This window comes from Aotus nancymaae, unplaced genomic scaffold (assembly GCF_030222135.1).
Source record: "Aotus nancymaae isolate 86718 unplaced genomic scaffold, 86718_ANA_hifiasm-v0.15.2.pri h1tg000006l, whole genome shotgun sequence".
Taxonomy (NCBI): Eukaryota; Metazoa; Chordata; class Mammalia; order Primates; family Aotidae; genus Aotus; species Aotus nancymaae.
The window spans coordinates 15,001,387-15,019,850 of NW_026988417.1; the positions used below are offsets into that span (position 1 = coordinate 15,001,387).

Below are 18,464 nucleotides of genomic sequence, written 5' to 3' on the forward strand. Positions count from 1 at the left end.
GATGTGATCGTAGCACACTGCAGCCTTTAACTCCTGGGCTTCCCGCCTCAGCATCCTGAGTAGCTGAGACTATAGGCATGAGCCTCTGTACCCGGATAATTTTAAGATTTTTTTTTTTTTTTTGTAGAGACAGGGTCTCGCTGTTGCTCAGGCTGGTCTCAGAATCCTGGTCTCAAGCAGTCCTCCTGCCTCAACCTCCCAAAGTGCTGGGATTACAGGCATACACTACCATGTTGGGCCACTAATACTTTTAGAGGAAATAGTTTGTGTATTCTTTGAGATCAGAGACTACTGTATCTCCAGGACTTTTCAGGCAAACCATGAATGTTTGATGGGTGGAGGTTATTTAAATAATCCCTTAAATATTATTTTCTTTCTGTAGACCAGTGAAGCTCTTACAGTGTGTGGACCACAGCACTCATCCTGACTGCGCCTTAAATTCGTAAGTAAATGTCCTAACCCAAATCGTTCTTTCCAGATAACCAGCCCTTAGTATGTATTATGAAACACTGGTGAATTGCAGTGTGATTTTATACCTATGCCCTAAAATGCCAGGCTTCAGAGTAAGGTTTGTAATTCTGCACCGCACTCTTCTCAGTCACTCTGAGCCAGTGGGTTGCTGAGATCTGACAGACATCTGCCGAGCTGAGCCAAACTTACCACGCACTGCAGAGCAAAAGTGGCCCTACTCTATGCTCTCCCCTGGCAGCATTTACTTCAGCAGAGCAGCTAGGAGTGGGACAGCTGGAGGCCCTTTTTAACACGTATTTCTTAATCCTAAGTTAAATTTTCACTACATTTTTGAAAAAGGTATATATGTATGGGACAAAATTCGCTATTATAAAAGGGTAAGGGAAGTGAGCAATCATTCTCCTGCTGTTCCTAAGTCACTCAGTTTCCCTACCCAAAGGCGATTATTGTTTCCACTTTCTTGCATATTCTCTAGAATACTGTGTGCCTGTAACAACACACACACACACACACACACACTCTCTCTCTCTCTCTCTCACACACACACACACACACACAGACACAAAGAGACATATTTCTCTTATACTATTCACATAAATGATAGTATATGTAGGATACTGGACCTTGCATTTATTTATTTATTTATTTAGAGGCTGGAGTGCAGTGGCACTATCTCAGCTCACTGCAACCTCCTCCTTCCAGGCTCATGTGATTCTCCTGCCTCAGCCTCCAGAGTAGTTGGGACTACAGGAGTATGCCACTGCTCTTGGCTAATTTTTGTATTTTTAGTAGAGACAGAGTTTTGCCATGTTAGCCTAGCTGGTCTCAAACTCCTGACCTCAAGTGATCTGCCCACTTCAGCCACCCAAAGAGCTGGAATGACAGGCATGAGCCACTGTGCCCGGCTGTAGACCTGGCTTTTTTAACTCAACAGCATGTTTTGGAGCTGTTTCCTTATTTGTTTGTTTATTTTTCTTTCCATATTTACTGATAAAGCTTCGTTCTTTTGAACAGCTCTGTAGCAGTCAATTGTGTGAAAATACAATGATTTTTTAACCTCATTACCTATAAGTGGACAGTTAGTTTCCAGTATTTAGCCCTAGCATCAATGACTAAGGATTTTTGTTTGCCTCAGCTCTCATTTCCTGAGAGTCATTTCTTTTATTCTGGTCCATCTCCTTTCAGAAGTTTTCAGTGCACAAACATGAACATGTAATCAGATACAGATGCAAGCGTGTTCATTTGGTTCTGGTTTGGCCTTATTTTTATTTATATGTATCTGTTTAGTTTTTGTACAAAAAGCAATCATGCCACACGTAACATCCTGCTGTGAGCTTTCTTCACTTGCCAGTGTTATGGGGCCAACCTTTTAAGTTTGTTCATGCTTTCTGTCCCAGTCTGTTAGTGGCTGTAAGAGCATTCTGTAGGATGGCCACTCCACCTTTTATTTAATCCTTCCTGTGTCATGGGCTGGCTTGGTTGTACATTGTTATAGTAGTTGTTTGTTCTTATAAACAATGTTGAAGTACAACCCTTGATTATACACTGTAAGCTGTTGTGCAAGTATTTGTGTAGGATAGATTCCCAGAAATTGAGCTGCTGGATCAAAGAATGTGTGCCTTTTAAATTTTGGTATGTTCTGCAAAATTTTGATAGGTTTCAAAAAAGTTGTGCCAGCATACACTTCCACCACCGGCATGTGCTGGGAGTGCGCCTTCTCCACTCCACCACTGTGTGTTTTCATATCCATATCTGTACCTGTGCCTGTACCTATTAGCCATATCATTTTAGTCAACCTTAGGGGTAAAACATAGCACATTATTGTCATTTTGGTTTGAGTTGGCAGGGAGATTTCTGATCCCTTCACCCGAATTCTTTTCCTTTCCTTTTCTATTTGCTAACATTGTACTTATCATGACAATCCAACTCAAGTGTGCTTTCCTCAATGAGGCTTTCTTCATTCTCCAACTTGATTGAGGAACTCCCTTCTCTTTGCTCCTACGGACTTCGTACACAATTTGATTACAGTGCTTTACTCTTCCCAACCCTGCTATTGTTCATTCTGCACCATCTGCCTGCCTCACTCTGCCTTCCTCTTTGTGTTTCTCTTAGTATTTCTCACTACAGTTGCACATAGTGGGTGCACCATCAATGCCTGTAGGATCCATTCTTCCATCTACAAGGGAAGAGAACTAATCAGAGTGCAGAGCAACTATATGCCAGGCATTTGCTGTGTGCACTACATAAAAAATTATGTTTATCTGAGTAACTAGTACATTAAAGAGAGTCAGGCTGGGTACAGTGGCTCATGCCTGTAATCTCAACACTTTGGGAGGCTGAGGTGGGTGGATCACCTGAGGTCAGGAGTTTGAGACCAGCCTGACTAACATGGTGAAGCCCCATTCCTACTAAATACAAAAAATTAGCCAGGCGTGGTGGTGCATGCCTATAATCCTAGCTACTTGGGAGGCTGAGGCAGGAGAATCGCCTGAACCCAGTAGCAGAGGTTGCAGTGAGCCAAGATTGTGCCACTGCACTCCAGCCTGGGCAACAAGAGCAAAACTCCATCTAAAAATAATAATAATAAAGTAAATAATAAAATAAAGAGAGTGAGAGAGAGAGAGAGAGACAGAAAGAGATAGAGTGCATGCACTGGCGAGCTGGCTTGTCATCCCCATATAGCTCTTCTTCTCTTCTTCATTTAGTAATAGAGCCCTTGAATTTTAGATGGGTTCATGGCTGCCAAGAATAACGAGTGGACCTCTTAGCCTCCCTACCCACTGTGGCCAAGTGACATGTGCAATTTCCAGGTTAAGCACTTGAAAGGAAGGGGCGTGCATTCCCTTTCTCCTTTTATGCTGGCTGGTGTATGGTCCCAGAAGATGCGGAGGTGAGCCGTCTTCAACTGGGGGTGGCAGAGTAACACAGCAGAAAGAGGCTGGGTGCCTCTGCACCATGGCGCCACTCTATCCGCCCTGGATGGTTATTGAGAGAGAAATAAACATCTGTTTTCTCTAAGCCACCGTCATTTAGAAAGAAGCCAAACTTTTGTTTGATCCAATGTGGGTAGGTTCAGATTCTCCCTTCAGAAGCAAAGAAACTCTGGCTCCAAGAAGTTAATGAAGAACTCACCCAAGACCACCCAGCTAGTGCAGGCAGAACCAGGATCTGAAGGAGTCTGAGAACTGTCAAAATTCACTCTGGCAGATGTCATGCTCTTTGGGCTGGAAATAAGGACAATAGACCTATCATCTCCAGCATGCATTTTAGGAGTCAACCTCCCAGGTTCGGTGATAGATTTAAGTCCTCTCCCTATGCTCTAATGCTAGTCATTCCCTGTGAACTTGGCATGCATCGTTTCTGAGTCCTGTCACAGGAGATAAAGCACAGCCTGTGAACCTGGGTCTTTCCTTTCCTCACCTGAAAATGAAGTCCACTCTCACACTGCTGCTGCTTAAAAACCTTCAGGGTTCCCTACTACCAAGTTTGGACTTCTAGTTCCATCTTCCAGGTTCATCATATTCTTTCCAGATATGTCACTCACTGCTTCTGACCTGGAACTTTTATTTCAAGGCTAGTTTTGATCCGTTTCCCTAACGATATCATATGCCTTCCTGCTCATCAGCCTGTGGAAACACCTTTTTAGCAGCAGTAAGTACTCTGCTCTTACTGAGTTAGAGTCAGATGATCTAAAATTATCAGTTTTCTTATCTACAATGCCTCCATGAAACTACCCAGACTTCTGATCTGAATATTTAAAATCACAGCCTCCCGTCTCACAACTGTGGCTTTTCAAAACCCTCATGTGACTCTATTTTTTCTTTTTTATACTGTTTATCTTCTGACTGACCTACTTGTGAAGTTGTTTTTTTTTTGTTTTTTGTTTTTTTTTTGAGACAAGGTCTCTCTCTCTGTCACCCAGGCTGTAGTGCAGTGGCACAATCATGGCTCACTGCAGCCTTCACCCCCTGGGCTCACATGATCCTCCTACCTCAGCCTCCCAAATAGCTGGGGATACAGACACTTGCCAGTATGCCCAGCTAACTTTTAAAGTTTTTGTTTGTTTTTGTTTTTTGTAGAGATGAGATTTTATTATGTTGCCCAGGCTGGGAAGTTCATTCTTTAGTACCTGTCTCCCACCTGTTAGAACATGAGCTCCAGGAGGTCAGGGACTTTAACCTATTTGAGACCAGCCTGACTAACATGGTGAAAACCCATTTCTACTAAATACAAAAAATTAGCCAGGCGTGGTGGTGCATGCCTGTAATCCTAGCTACTTGGGAGGCTGAGGCAGGAGAATCGCTTGAACCCAGTAGGCAGAGGTTGCAGTGAGCTGAGATTGTGCCACTGCACTCCAGCCTGGGCAACAAGAGTGAAACTCCATCTAAAAAAAATAAAGTAATAAAATAAAGAGAGAGAGAGAGAGAGATACAGATACGGACACTCGCCACTATGCCCAGCTAATTTTTCAAAACCCTCATGTGACTCTATTTTTCTGATAGTATTCTAAGAACCTAAAGCAGAGCTTGCAACCTGGTAGACACTTAGGAATGAATGGATGACTAGATAAATAAATGAATGAATGGATGGATGAATGAATGAATGAATGAATGATTGCCTTCTACCCGGGAAAGGAACAGATTTAAGAAGAATGATGTTCAAAGGTGTTGGGCAGCCAGAATGAATGACAAATGCTGTACAACAGCTTCAGAGAGGTGCCCAGTGGCTGCATTTGCATAAGTTCTACATTTTGATTGCAAGAAAAACGATCCTATTGTGGCTCATTTATGTGGAAAAGGGGGGAATATAAGGCTGTTGCAAAGATTTAATGGTATAGACTTTCTAAGAAAGCTGGAACCTCTTAAGGCTTGAATAGGGAAGTGTCTGTGGTGTTACGACTTACTTAGGTCTGTATGGTTTTACTCTGTCCCATTAATCAGACTGTAAACCTATACAGAAACAGGCTATGGAAAATTCCTTGTTATAGAACCCATTGCACCCTATACCACCATTCCTGAAATGGGCAAATGGCGCCATCCTGGCACCAGTGTCTTGGGTTAGCTCCCCTGCTGCGGGAAGTATAAGGAAAATGAGGGCAGCTCTCCTCACCTTTCCTCGGTATTTCTGAGCACTTTGTTGTGTCAGGCTTCTAGCTGGTGCCCTGGAGTCATTATCTCATTTTAGTCCAACCACATTCCTGGAAGGACAATTTGACTGTCATCAATGATGCTGAGGTTCAGAGAGATAAGCGATCACTGAATGTTACTCAGAGGCAGAAGCAAAACCGAGGTTGGTCTGTGTGTAAAGTTCTCGTTCTTCCTGCCACACCATACTGCCTTAAAATGTCTCTAGGACTCACACCACAGCAGGTAAGTAAATAAGTAAGGGCTTTGCAGTTACGGACCTGTTCTTCTTTCCTGTGTGCGGGCATTCTTTCAGTGCTTGTTGGTAGACATTTTTGACAATTCTGCCTAATTCCTTTGAATGTCAAGGATAAAACCCTCTTTCACTCTTTGCCAAGTTTTTCTCCAACCTTCATCACCCTGGCAGGAATTTTACTAATCTCTTTTTTAAACATTCTAGTAGTGAATATTCATAGATAATTTACAAAAGAGAAACCACAAATAGCAAATATATATAAAATTATTTAATCACTCTAATAATAATGGAATACAAATTCAGTAAGGTGTCATTTTCACCTAAACTTTTTTGACATACATTAAAACATAGCAGAAACATATTTTAGAGATGTTATTCAATGCTTGATGTCACTGAAAATTGATAAAGTACTTTGGGAAAACAATTTGACAATATGTGTCAAGAATGAGAAAAGTATCACAGTCTTTGACCTAGGTCAGACTTTAGGGTGCTTTTGGTGCCCTCTTCTAGAGAAGTGATTTGAAATGTGCACACAGCCTGTACGCTCAAATATGTTCACCAGAGCATTCTTTATAATACTTAAATATTGGGAACTGGACATAAATGTCCACTGACAAGTAAATGATTACATCAAAGGGTACACTTACTGGAAGGAGTAGAATGTAGCCCTTCAAGACAATGGTAGGATAACCATACAGCAAGCAGAAGCCCTCATGAACAGTCTAAGGAAAACAGCAACCTTAGGTGCTTATAGGTTATAATATTGGCCAAAAATTCAGGAGACTTTTAATTTGCAGAACTGGTGATGATATGAGAAGACAGACATATAGTATTGGAATGAGGACTCAGCGTGGCACGGAGGGCCAAGGGCAAACATCAGATCTCTTAACTTGGCTGGAAGTCTCTGTCCGAAATGCCCCAGGCCACAGAGGCAGGACTACCCATCTCTACTTATTTAGGAATAATGGGGCAAAGGGCTTTTAACCTGCAAAGGTTTGGAATGAAATAACTATTGATGTAAATTCACTTATTTTATTAATAGTTTTGTGGTAAATTTAGAGACAGTCTGTATGTTTTGGTATTTAATCATTGACAATATTTTAGAGAATGTAGCATATAAGAACAGCTGTTGCATTAAACCTGTGATCCCGGTATATGTGTTACTATTAAGTAACAAATTCCTTTTCTTTTTTCTTTTTTTTTTTCTGGAGACAGTTTCTCGCTCTGTCACCCAGGCACGGAGTGTAGTGGGGTAATCATGGCTTACTGTAGCCTCAAACTCCTGGGTTCAAATGATCCTCCTGCCTCGGCCTCTCAAGTAGCTGAGACAAGAGGTGCATGCCACCACTCCTGGAAAATTTTCTTTTCCTTTCTTTTCTCCTCTATTCCTTTCTTTATCTTTTCTTTCTTTCTTTCTTTTTCTCTCTCTCTCTCTTTCTTTCTTTCTTTCTTTCTTTCTTTCTTTCTTTCTTTTTTTGGGTGGGGGATGGAGTCTCACTCTGTTGCCCAGGCTAGAGTGCAGTGGCTTGATCTTGGCTCACTGCAGTGTCCACCTCCTGGGTTCAAGTGAGTCTCCTGCCTCAGCCTCCTGAGTAGCTGGGACTACAGGTGCAAACCATGCCTGGTTGATTTTTGTATTGTTAGTACAGACAGAGTTTCACCATGTTAGCCAGGTTAATCTCAAATTCCTGACCTCATGCCATCTGCTTGCCTTGGCCTCACAAAGTGTTGGGATTACAGGCATGAGCCACCACACCTGGCCAAATTTTCTTTCTTGTTAGAAAAAATTTTTAAATAATAAAGATGGGATCTCCCTATGTTGCCCAGGTTGGTCTTGAACTCCTGGTCTCAAGGGATCCTCCTGCCTTGGCCTCCCAAAGTCCTGGGATTATAGGTGTGAACCACCATGCTCAGCCAAGTAACTGATTTTAGACATGGGATTTTTAGTAGGAAGTTATAAGAGAATTTTACTAAATTTCGAACGAGTATTGGAATTTGTAAAAGAATTAAGTTTTATATTTATAAATATATAAATTATAAATTTTATACATTTACTGGATTTACTACAATCAAATATTTGAGAAAGTTTTGCTAATTTAAAGTCACTTAAAACATTTTAAAAAGAAGATGTAATAGTTTAATACTTAAATGTAAAATAATTTAACCTGGATCCTTGCCCAGTGGCTCATGCCTGTAATCCCAGCACTTTGAGAGGCCAATGTGGAAGGATCACTTGAGCCCGGGCAGTCAAGACCAGCCTAGGCAACATAGCAAGACCCCACCTCTACAAACAATAATAAAAAAAATTAGCTGGGTATGTTGGTGTGCACCTATGGCCCCAGCTACTCAAAAGTTTGGGACAGCAAGATTCTCTAAACCCAGGAGGTCAATGCTTCAGTGAGCCGTAGTCACGCCACTGCACTCTAGCCTAGGTGACAGAATGAGTCCCTGTCTCAAATAATAATAGTAATAATAATAATAATAATTTGACCTGAAATAACTTGAGTTTAAAAATTCACGGGAATTAAGTGTGACATGACCTTAAGCGTTATTGTCAGAGTTCACTAGGTTTTTAAATAGAACAATGTGATTTGTAAATTAAATAAAAGGACATGGAAAAGTTAGGCTTTTGAGCGTACAAATGTAATAACAAGATTTAATTTTAAAAATCAAAGTAAGTGCAGTTCAAATAGTGCGTAATAAAACCCCCCTCAAGTATAGACTCACATTGACAAGAAAAGCTTTTTAAGTTACAAAGTGACAAACCAATGCACAAAAAGAAAGAAAAGCAGCATGTCTCTATTTGTGCATGATAAATGGACGTAAGTGATAGAAACAAGTCTGAAAAAGTAAACTCCAAGCTGCTAACTGTGGTTCCTTCTAGGCAAAAGAATAGGAACTGGGAAAATATGAAGGGAGACTGTCACTATTAGTGTATTTAATTATGTGTTATTTCATTTTTTAAAAACGTAAAGAAAAATGTAACCTTCTATAATTAGTTAATTATTTGAAAGCAAAAGTAATTTTAAATTTTGAGTCGAGTCCTGGGCATTAACTGCATCACAGTGCAATTGTAGAAAATGTCCGGCAGGTGGAGCCCTAATACAACCCCATGGGAGCGATTTCAGCAAAAAAGAAGGGAGGACCAGCATTCAAATAGAGTCAGGAACTTTTAAGGACAGGGCCGCTAGTCCAGAGCCATGGGATATATTTCCAAGCCAACATTAGATAGTTTCATAATTTTTAAAATTTATCTTTTAATTGGTTTAACAGAATTCAGTAATTTCTGTTTTTAAAAACCCAGTGGTCAGATACTGTTTACTATGAATACAGTCCATATTTTGGGCAGGCCCTTTGTTGATGTGTTCATGTCAGGACAGGTTTTTCTTCACCACTTAAACGCTGATAATGTAATACCCACCAGTAGGGAACTTGGCTAACACTGTGTTCAATCCATACAATAAGAATTCAACCACAAGGAAGAATGAATTAACTCCCTGTGTGCCAACATGGAAGCATGTTCAAGATAGGATGTTAGGCGAAGAACACACGTTGCAGATTCCATTTGTGCTTAGATAAAAGGATATCTAAGGACATCTAAGGATAATTTGCAGAGCAGCAACAGGTCGTGTTGTCTAGAGAAGCTTTTTGCTGGGGAAACAATGCCCTGGAATGGTATTTCAATGACATATGCGCTGAGAATTTCAGAAATGGAAATTAGTTCTACGGAGCAGGTTTAGCATTCATGTGTGCATTATATTCCTGGAAAGAGAACTCAAGCTATCAAAGTTGGTTTTCTATGGAAAGTGCAAATGGGGAGACTAAGACTTTTACTTCCCACTTTATAACTTTCTATACTATGCAAATTTCTCCACGGTGTGCACTTTTTTTTTTTAATAGTAGCAGTAGAATTTATTCAAACGTGCCTTAATATAGGGGCTGGGGCTTGCCTATGGTGCTCTCAATATATAAGGCCTGGAAGTTCTGCCAGTTTTTCTGCCAATTTTTCTTGAGCAGTGTCATCAAGAAGTTGACAGGCAGGTGAATGTTATACACAAGTTCATTGTCATCTTCACGTAGCCAACAGCCACAGCCAGACATAACACCTTCTTCATTTGGTACTTGATGGTGGACTTCATCTCATCCACTTTGGCCACCATGGTTTCGTTGTGTGCGAGCAGGGAGGAGAAATTTCCTGTCTTAATTAGGCCTTGGCCGAGGATTTGTAGGATCTGCTTGATCAGGGACTCTGAGGGCAAAAATGCATCATACTTCCCGGCCAGCTTCTTGACCAGTTTCTTATTCTTGCTGAGTTTTTTCTGCGCGTCGTTTTCCATATCCACAGCCTCGGCCTCGTCATAGTGCTGCTGGTACCCCAGGACACACACGGAGAACTTGGGGCGGGGAGTGGCCTTAAGCCTGACGGTGCCCGAGAAGCGGTTGTCCTTCTGGGGAGTCCTAGTTCTTTACGCTGATCTGCAGCTCCAGTGTCTCCAGAAACTTGCGGCGCTTGCGCTGATTCCGGTGCAGGACTCCCCGCACCGCCTCCTACCGGGTGTCGCGGGAGACTTTGCTGCTCATGGCTTCTCGCGCCGCGCTAACCGAAAAACAGACTAATACTGCACGTATATTTTTGAGTGTTGGTTCCATACACCAATACTAACATTTTCTCTATTTCCTTGTTAATTTGCAGGGCAGCAGCCACTACTCAAGGAAAAGTCCCACTTTTTTATGCAGAACCAAGTGTGAGTCTTATCGTTCTGCTCCTGCTGGCTCTGGCTTCAGGGACTCAACTGTAACTGGAATCTCTGTGCTGCTCGAACCCTCTTCTAGCCCTGCAGCCTGCCCTTGCAGTCATCATTCCCGTCTGTGTATACCAAATGATTCTGTTGTCTAAAGATTTTTGCTGGGAAAACCATGTCCTGAAATGGTATTTCAAGGGCGTATATGCTCAGGATTTCAGAAACAAGAAATTAGTTCTATATAGCAGGTTAAAAAAATGCTGCATTAGAATTAAAGCAAGTTATTTTCTTATTTTTACAATGACACAAAGCACTGAGAGTCAGATTGCTTGTATATTATCAAACATTTTTAGAGAATTCTAATAAAATTGTATATTACATCATCTATTTTTCCTGTATCTCCAGCAGTGCACACACTGCATGTGTATTGATTGCTCAAGACATATGTAAACTATATAAATATATGCATATATATTTGGCCTGCAGAGATTTCATTTATTTGGTATAAAGATGTTCAGTTAATTTGTTTTGTTTTGTTTTGTTTTTGAGAGATGGAGTTTTGCTCCTTTGCCCAGGCTGGAGTGAAGTGGCAAGGTCTCAGCTCACTGCAACCTCCACCTCCAGGATTAAAGTGCTTCTCCTGCCTCAGCCTCCCGAGTAGTTGGATTTTCAGGTACCTGCCACCACACCCAGCTAATTTTTGTATTTTTAGTAGAGATGGGGTTTCACCATGTTGGCCAGCCTGGTCTCGAACTCCTGACCCCAGCTGGTCCACCTGTCTTGAACTCTCAAAGTGCTAGGATTACAGGTGTGAGTCACCACACCCAGCCTTAATACTTACTTATAATGAGGGAAAAATCCAAAATGTTCAATAATATTTACATATTTATTGAAACTATTTGGAATTTGTATTAGTTCATTCTTGCATTGCTATAAAAAAAACTACCCAAGACTGGGTAATTTACAAAAAAAAATAAAAATAAGACGTTTGACTCACAGTTCCACAGGCTGTACAGGACTCATGGCTGGGGAGGCCTCAGGAAACTTACAATCATGATTGAGGGCAAAAGGGAAGCAGGCATGTCATACATGGCCAGAGAAGGAGAATGGGGGTGAAGAGGGAGGCGCTACATGCTTTCAAATAACCAGATCCCGTGAGAACTCTGTCATGAGACAGCACTAGGGGATGGTGCTAAACCATCAGAAACCACCTACATGATCCAGTCACCTCCCACCAGGCCCCTACCTCCAACACTGGTGATCACAATTCAATATGAAATTTGGGTGAGGATACAGAGCCAGACCATATCAGAACTATTTACATGGGTTTTAGTATATTTGCAATATGGAGTATCGTTCAACAAGTGAAAGCCACGTTTGCCAACTCAAATGTCCTTCAAATGGTGAATGAATAAACTAACTGGTAAATCTATACCATGGAATACTACTCAGCAATAAAAGTAACAATCCTGATATATGCAGCAATATGGATGAAACTCAGACGTGAGAGGTGCCACACCAAAAGGCTACCAACTGTATGATTCTGTTTATATGACATCCTCAAAAAGGCAAAACTATAGCAGTGGAAGCAGACCAGTGATTATGGGGGTGGGGATGATTAGGACTAGAGGGAGGCGCTAACTGCAAAGTGACACTGAGAGAAAATTTTTGGGAGTGATGGAACTGCTCTGTCTTGATTGTGGTGGTGATTACGTGAATCTATGTGTTTGTCAACACTCATGGACCTGTTCATGAAAAAGAGTAAATTTTATTGTATGTAAATTAAAAAGAAATGCTTTCAAGGAATATTTAATCACATAGGAAAATATGTAAGTGATAAAATATAAAACTTTATTATATGATGCAAATGTCTAAAGTATGATACAAATTTAATAAATTACATTATGAATGTGTGTGCAGATGATATACATATATTGTAAATGAATGACAAAAAAGAAAATAACCCAAAAAGCGAAGGAGTTTTCTCCAGTGTTCTTATTTTATTTCTGACTTTTGACTTTTTCGTGTTTTCCAAATTTTCTCCAATGAGCATGCACCGCTTTTATAATCAGAAAAAGAGAAACACACACACACACACACACACACACACATACACACACATATCATATGTGTAGTAATTTGATCCAACATAAAACATTTCCAGAAGAGAAAAAACCAAAAGCTCATCACAGACACTCTGCCATCTCTTTACTGCTTGTCTGACCTAAGGCAAGTGTGGGTCGTTAGGCATGAAAGCTGATGATTCTAATTCTGATGCCCCTGGGCCAGCAAGTGGCAGTGGAGCTCCTCACCTTCCTGTAGGGTGCTGTAGATCTCTGTAGAGAAAATGGAACACCTCCCATGCAGCCCCTGGTGACCCCAGGCAGCGGCGGGAGGACCTCTCTCCAGACCCACGGCTCTGAGTGCCAAGCCCTTTCTTTCTTACCCTGCTGCCCCCATCTCTGGTGAGATTTTCCTGGCAGTGTCTTTACTCAATTTTTGTGGACACTTGACCAAATATTTGCTACAAAACTAGGAAAACGCACAGCTTTATGGTTATTGTTTGTATATAGATATGGATTAGGTTGGTGCGAAAGTAATTGCGGTTTTTGCCATTGAAAGTAATGGCAAAAACTTGAGGTCAGGAGTTTGAGACCAGTTTGGACAACATGGTGAAATCCCATCTCCACTAAAAATACAAAAATTAGCAAAGCGTGTTTGTGTGCACCTGTCCAGCTACTCACCAGGGTAAGGCAGGAAAATTGCTTGAACCTGGAAGGTGGAGGTTGCAGTGAGCCGAGACTGCACCAGAGCACTAGAGCACTCCATCTTGGATGACAGAGTGAGCCTCTGTCTCTCTCAAAAAACAAACAAAAAACTGCCATTCAAAAACCAAAAAAAGACCGCTATTACTTTTAATGGCAAAAGCTGCAACTACTTGCACCAACATGATATATAAAACACAATTCAACCTTGTGAATATCTAGAGATCATCTCAGACATTGCTCTGGGTGGACCTCAGTCTCTTTCATTTGAAGTCACACAATGGCTTTCTAATTAGTTTCCTGTGCCTTCTGCCTCTTTCACTTCCGACTTCTTATCTCCTGCCATTACCCCTCCTTTGTGGGGTCTACTCACAGGTCTGCCCTACCCCATGGTACTCAATCCAGGGGTTGTCTCTGCACTGCAGGAGGGGCCAGGCTACTTGACCATCACCATCAGCCACTTTCGTCATGACCACAGCAAGCATTCACTGAGTTATACTTGTCATGCCTTCTAGTTTCCATGCCCAGCATGCTCCAAAGCACCTGGCAGAACAGTGGACTCCTTCCTCCGTGGGACACTGTGGGGCCAGGTTTTGGTGGCATTACCAGATCGCCAGGGATTGGTCTAGGTCCTGCTGCTTGCTGCACAGAAAGCAAGTCACTGAGATGAGCACTGCTAGGGAAGAAGGTTTTTCGGGTGCTGCAGCCAAGAAGAACAGGAGGTCAGTCTCAAAATAGTCTCCTTGACCAGTTGACTAAACTTACAGGTTTATATAGCAGGGAAGAAATATAACTATATGTGGGAAAACAGAAAGGAGGGAGGGGTAAGGAAGAGAAGCTGCTAAACAGGAATCATGATGGATGAAGGGTCTGGCATCTCATTGTGGTTGTGGTGGTCTGGCGAGTTTCCGTTCCTTGATACTAACTGGGTGGCTTAAGGATCAGTTTCCTGAGGAAGGAATTTAGATAAGACAAATATGTTTCAGTCTTTAAGATGGGAGGGTCAATTTTCCTGTTTATCCCAAAAACAGTAGACATCAGTTCTCTGGGACAGCTGGGCTGGTTTCTGTCGGACACTACCACAGCGGGCAAGCAGGAACAAGAACCAGGCCATGCTCAGAGGGGTTAAGGAAAGAGTCTCTGAGATTGCAGAGAAATGAAATCCATGAAGACCTAGCATGTGGTAGAATGTTCATTAGGTGTAGCCACTGGTGTGTATTGTAAAAGTAGTATCAGCTTCTTACAGAAGGTGTGCTCAGCTGGGCTCTTCCAAACAAGTGGCTTGGTGCTCTACCCAGATGTGTTCTACTCTTTCCCTCCTCAAGGCCTTTGAACATGTTGGTCTCTCTGTGTTGATTTTCCTTCCTGCTCTGTCTCCCATCTGGCAGACTCGAAGACACACCTTAAGCATCACCTCCTCCCTGGATCCTTCTGTTGCTCTCTCTCTCCGCAAAAGAGCAAAGAATCCCCCAACAGGGCTCATCTCCATGGTGTCAGCATTGTTTGAGTCCTTGCCTGACTTCACCCTGGCTTCTTTGCAGACTCACCCGTCTTTCCAGCCCTAGCCTCTAGCCCTGCCTAGATGAAGTAGACCTTCCACATATGAATGAACTAAGTCTGATGGAGGAAAACACAGGCTGGGGGATTCATTAGCTTTCATTTGTTGGAGGAGGCCAGGGAGGGTACAAGGGAAGATTAATGGCATGGTGTGCCATGCTTTTCTGTATGTATGCTATACTTCCAAAAAACACTTGAAATGTATGATATTGCTAGGGTGAGTGAGGGGAGCAGTGAGGGAAGTTGACAAGTGGCCTAAGACTTTTGGGTACCCAGAGGAAGAGAAAAGTACCCATCCAACCAACTTCCAATTCATGGTTTGTCTCAGGACCGTCTGGCTCCTCAGGCCAATCCCACGGGAGTCCCAGCCAAGGGGTGTCTCTTAGGCCAAGCTTGGAGAACACAGTGTCCACTGCCCTCAGGTTGCCTGGGTTACCAGGCGACTTAGACACCACAGCACAGTGACCTGTGACTCAATTAGAGCAATGTCATTTTGAATTCCTTGGGAAAAAATAGGCTTTATTTTAAAAAACTAAACATAACTTCACTTTTTTTCTGAATATAAGAGTAATAATGTCTGCTTTCTTGAAAAAATCTACACAATACAGAAAAATTAGGAAGGCAATAAATCTCATCTGTCATACTACATACAGAGTATCAACATTTTCCATGTGTTTTTATGTGCATATTTATATTTTTAGATCCAAGAGGCTATGTGTGACATTAGGAATACAACCCAGAGCAGAACCGTTCAACCACCAGGTCTAGCCTTTGTACAAGGTAAATAGCGGGTTTCAAACATATCATTGCCTTCTGACTGGTTTCTCTGCTTCTGCTTGGTTTCTCCTTCAGCCTAACTTCCACAATGCTGCCAGAGCAATGCCCTATGCTAGGGTCCTGAGTGCATTGCCCTCTTGCTCAAAATCAGCAATGATTTTCTACCCTTGGCAAGATGAATTTCATATTTTAAAATCTGCTATTTAAGAAGTCAGTCACAGTAGCTCATACCTATAATCCCAGAACTTTTGGAGGCCAAGGTGGGCAGATCACTTGAGGTCAGGAGTTCGAGACCAGCTGGACAACATGGTGAAACCCTGTCTTTACTAAAAATACAAAAATTAGCCAGGCGTGGTGGCACATGCCTATAATCCCAGCTACTCTGGTGGTTGAGGCGGGAGAACGGCTTGAACCCAGGAGGCGGAGTTTGCAGTGAGCCAAAATTGCACCACTGCACTCCAGCCTGGGTGATAGAATGACACTCTGTCTCCAGAAAAAAAGAAATCTGCTATTCAAGGTCTTTCCATTTACCCCTAAAGTGCCTCACCAGGCCTGTGTCCCAGGAGACCCCACTGCACTCTCCATGCACCTTCTCTCAGCTCCCTATTCTCAACATGAGCCTTTGGATCTGGTACCTTTGCTCACCTCCTTCTTGAAGCCTTACTTAGCTCCAGATCCATTTGTTTTTATGTCTTTCTTGAGGACAGCAACTTTACCCAATTGTCTTTGTGTCTGTCATAATGCTTTACCCTGATCAGCCATGACCTAGTCAGCATTTGATCAGATTAAGTGAGATCCTTGGGTTTGGGGAGTCAAGGCAAGGGATATGGGGAGGCAGCCCAACATTGTGGCCGAGAGCACAGACTCTGGTGCCTGACAGGCTGGCCCATGTCCCACCTTCAGCATTTGCTCGCTGTGGCCCTGAGCAAGTCATTTACCTTGCCTGAGCTGCAACACCTGTGTGTAAGTAGGGATTATAAGTACTCATAATGCAATGAGTGAATGTGCATAAATAACCCAGGATAGTACCAGGTGTGTAGTAGATCAGTCCTGCGTAAGTGATAGTTGCTAGTGTTATTGTTATTACTAGCAGAGTTGTTGATGGCTGTCTAAATACCATCTGCCAATACAGCACTCTCTGTAGATCAGAAACTACTGTGCAGTGGGCCCTGTGTGAAGTATTTTCACACATGACTCCTTTTAATCCTCACTCAACCCCATGGAATCAGTTCTCTTAGTATCCTATTTTACAGATGAGAAAACAGACATGGAATATTTTTCCTACTTGGCCAAGGTCACCTCTCTTGGCCTCAGTTCCTCCCTGGTCTGGGCAGCAAGGGTGGGTGGCAGGGAGCCCTGGCAAAAGAAGCTAAGAAAACAAGTCTTGTGTGTCTTCAGCCAACAGGTCCCAGCACCAGCTCCATGCCTGGCACATTTAATGGGTACTTAATTCTTTTCTACAAAGTGAATGAACAACGATAAGCATTTGACCAAAAGAGAAATGCGCATGGAAGACCCCCAAGCACAAGGACTGGGTGGGCACATGGAAGAGCTGAGTGCTACTCTTTCCTCTCCTGCCCTAGGTACCAGGTACCTTACACTTGGCCGTATTCCCTCTAGCACAATCGACTTGATAACAAGGGACTTTCTGAACCTGAAGAAGAAAAAACTGTGGGAACCGTGATGGGGAAGACACCGACTGCCAGAGAGTCCAAAGAAACAAATGCCTTCCACTCCCACAGAGTGGAAGCCAAAATCTCCAGAGGCTCTGGCAAGAGTTGAGTCAATTGCATGCTTGCCTAGTCCAGCTTTGTCCATATCAATGCTCTCCAAAAACTTCAGAGGCAACAAGTTAAAATGGATGCCCAAATGTTTAGAGCAGTGAAAATACTCTGCATGATACTAGAATGATGGACACAGATCATATAGAAAGAAGGTACAACGTATAGAAGGTACAACACCCATTAGAGTGAACCCTAATGTGAACTACGGAGGCTGGGTGACGATGATGTTTCAATGTCTGCTCATCAGTCGTGACAAATGCACCACTCTGGTGGGGATGCTGACAGGTGGGAGGCTATGGATGCGTGGGGACAGAGCATATGTGGAAATCTCTGTACTTTCTTCTCAAATTTGTTGTGAACCTAAAACTGCTCTAAAAAGTAAAGCCTATTTTAAAAAACGAAGGCCCAATTTGAAAAGGAATTTCAGACTTTTGGGAAAAATAATAATGACATCTATAAGTCCTTCCTTGATAAAGATTCAATCTGTCTGGTGCGTCTATTAAGGGACATTCACAAAGGCTGGAGAATATAAAGATGTTAAACAGGGTGGTAGGTCTATGAAGTTGGTCAATATAAAAGGAGAAAAACATCCTGAAAGTATTCCTAAATATTGGTTGATTTAAAAATACATATTGGAAGGCACAAGAATTTGATAAAAAATTAAAAAACAAAAAAACTTTGATGACCTTGATGGGAAGTGGGAATGACCACGCCGTGGCCAACTGATTGCTGACTTCTTTGAAGTTCAGTTTCAACATAATTGCTACAGCCTGAATTGTGTTCCCTCAAATTCATAGTTCATTATGGTCACCCTAGGAAACTAACACAACAATGAACATTTCCAAAGTAAGGACTAGAAGCAGACATGTGCCAAGTGAACACCAGCTTTTTTGATTCCTCCTTCTGTGAAAACTGAGGTTTGCCAAAGGTGCCAAATGGATACTGCTGATCGAGAAGTAATTGTGGTTCCACTAACCTGTGAGACAGCC

The 18,464-nt window shown here is 42.3% G+C and overlaps 1 protein-coding gene and 1 pseudogene across 3 annotated transcripts in view; one reads left to right on the plus strand and one right to left on the minus strand.

The window, feature by feature from the left end:
• The window catches only part of FAM200B (family with sequence similarity 200 member B), a 50,085-nt gene extending 37,517 nt beyond the window's left edge, over positions 1 to 12,568 (plus strand). For all 3 annotated transcript variants that reach the window (XM_012472384.3, XM_064365786.1, XM_064365784.1), the window contains exons 8-9: positions 383 to 442; positions 10,544 to 12,568. In XM_012472384.3, coding sequence (XP_012327807.1) covers positions 383 to 442; positions 10,544 to 10,649 — 166 coding nt within the window. In that variant the 3' untranslated portion in view covers positions 10,650 to 12,568. The remainder of the gene's footprint in view (positions 1 to 382; positions 443 to 10,543) is intronic.
• On the minus strand, positions 9,778 to 10,431 carry LOC135270417 (large ribosomal subunit protein uL1-like; annotated as a pseudogene).
• Positions 12,569 to 18,464: the final 5,896 nt, after the last annotated feature.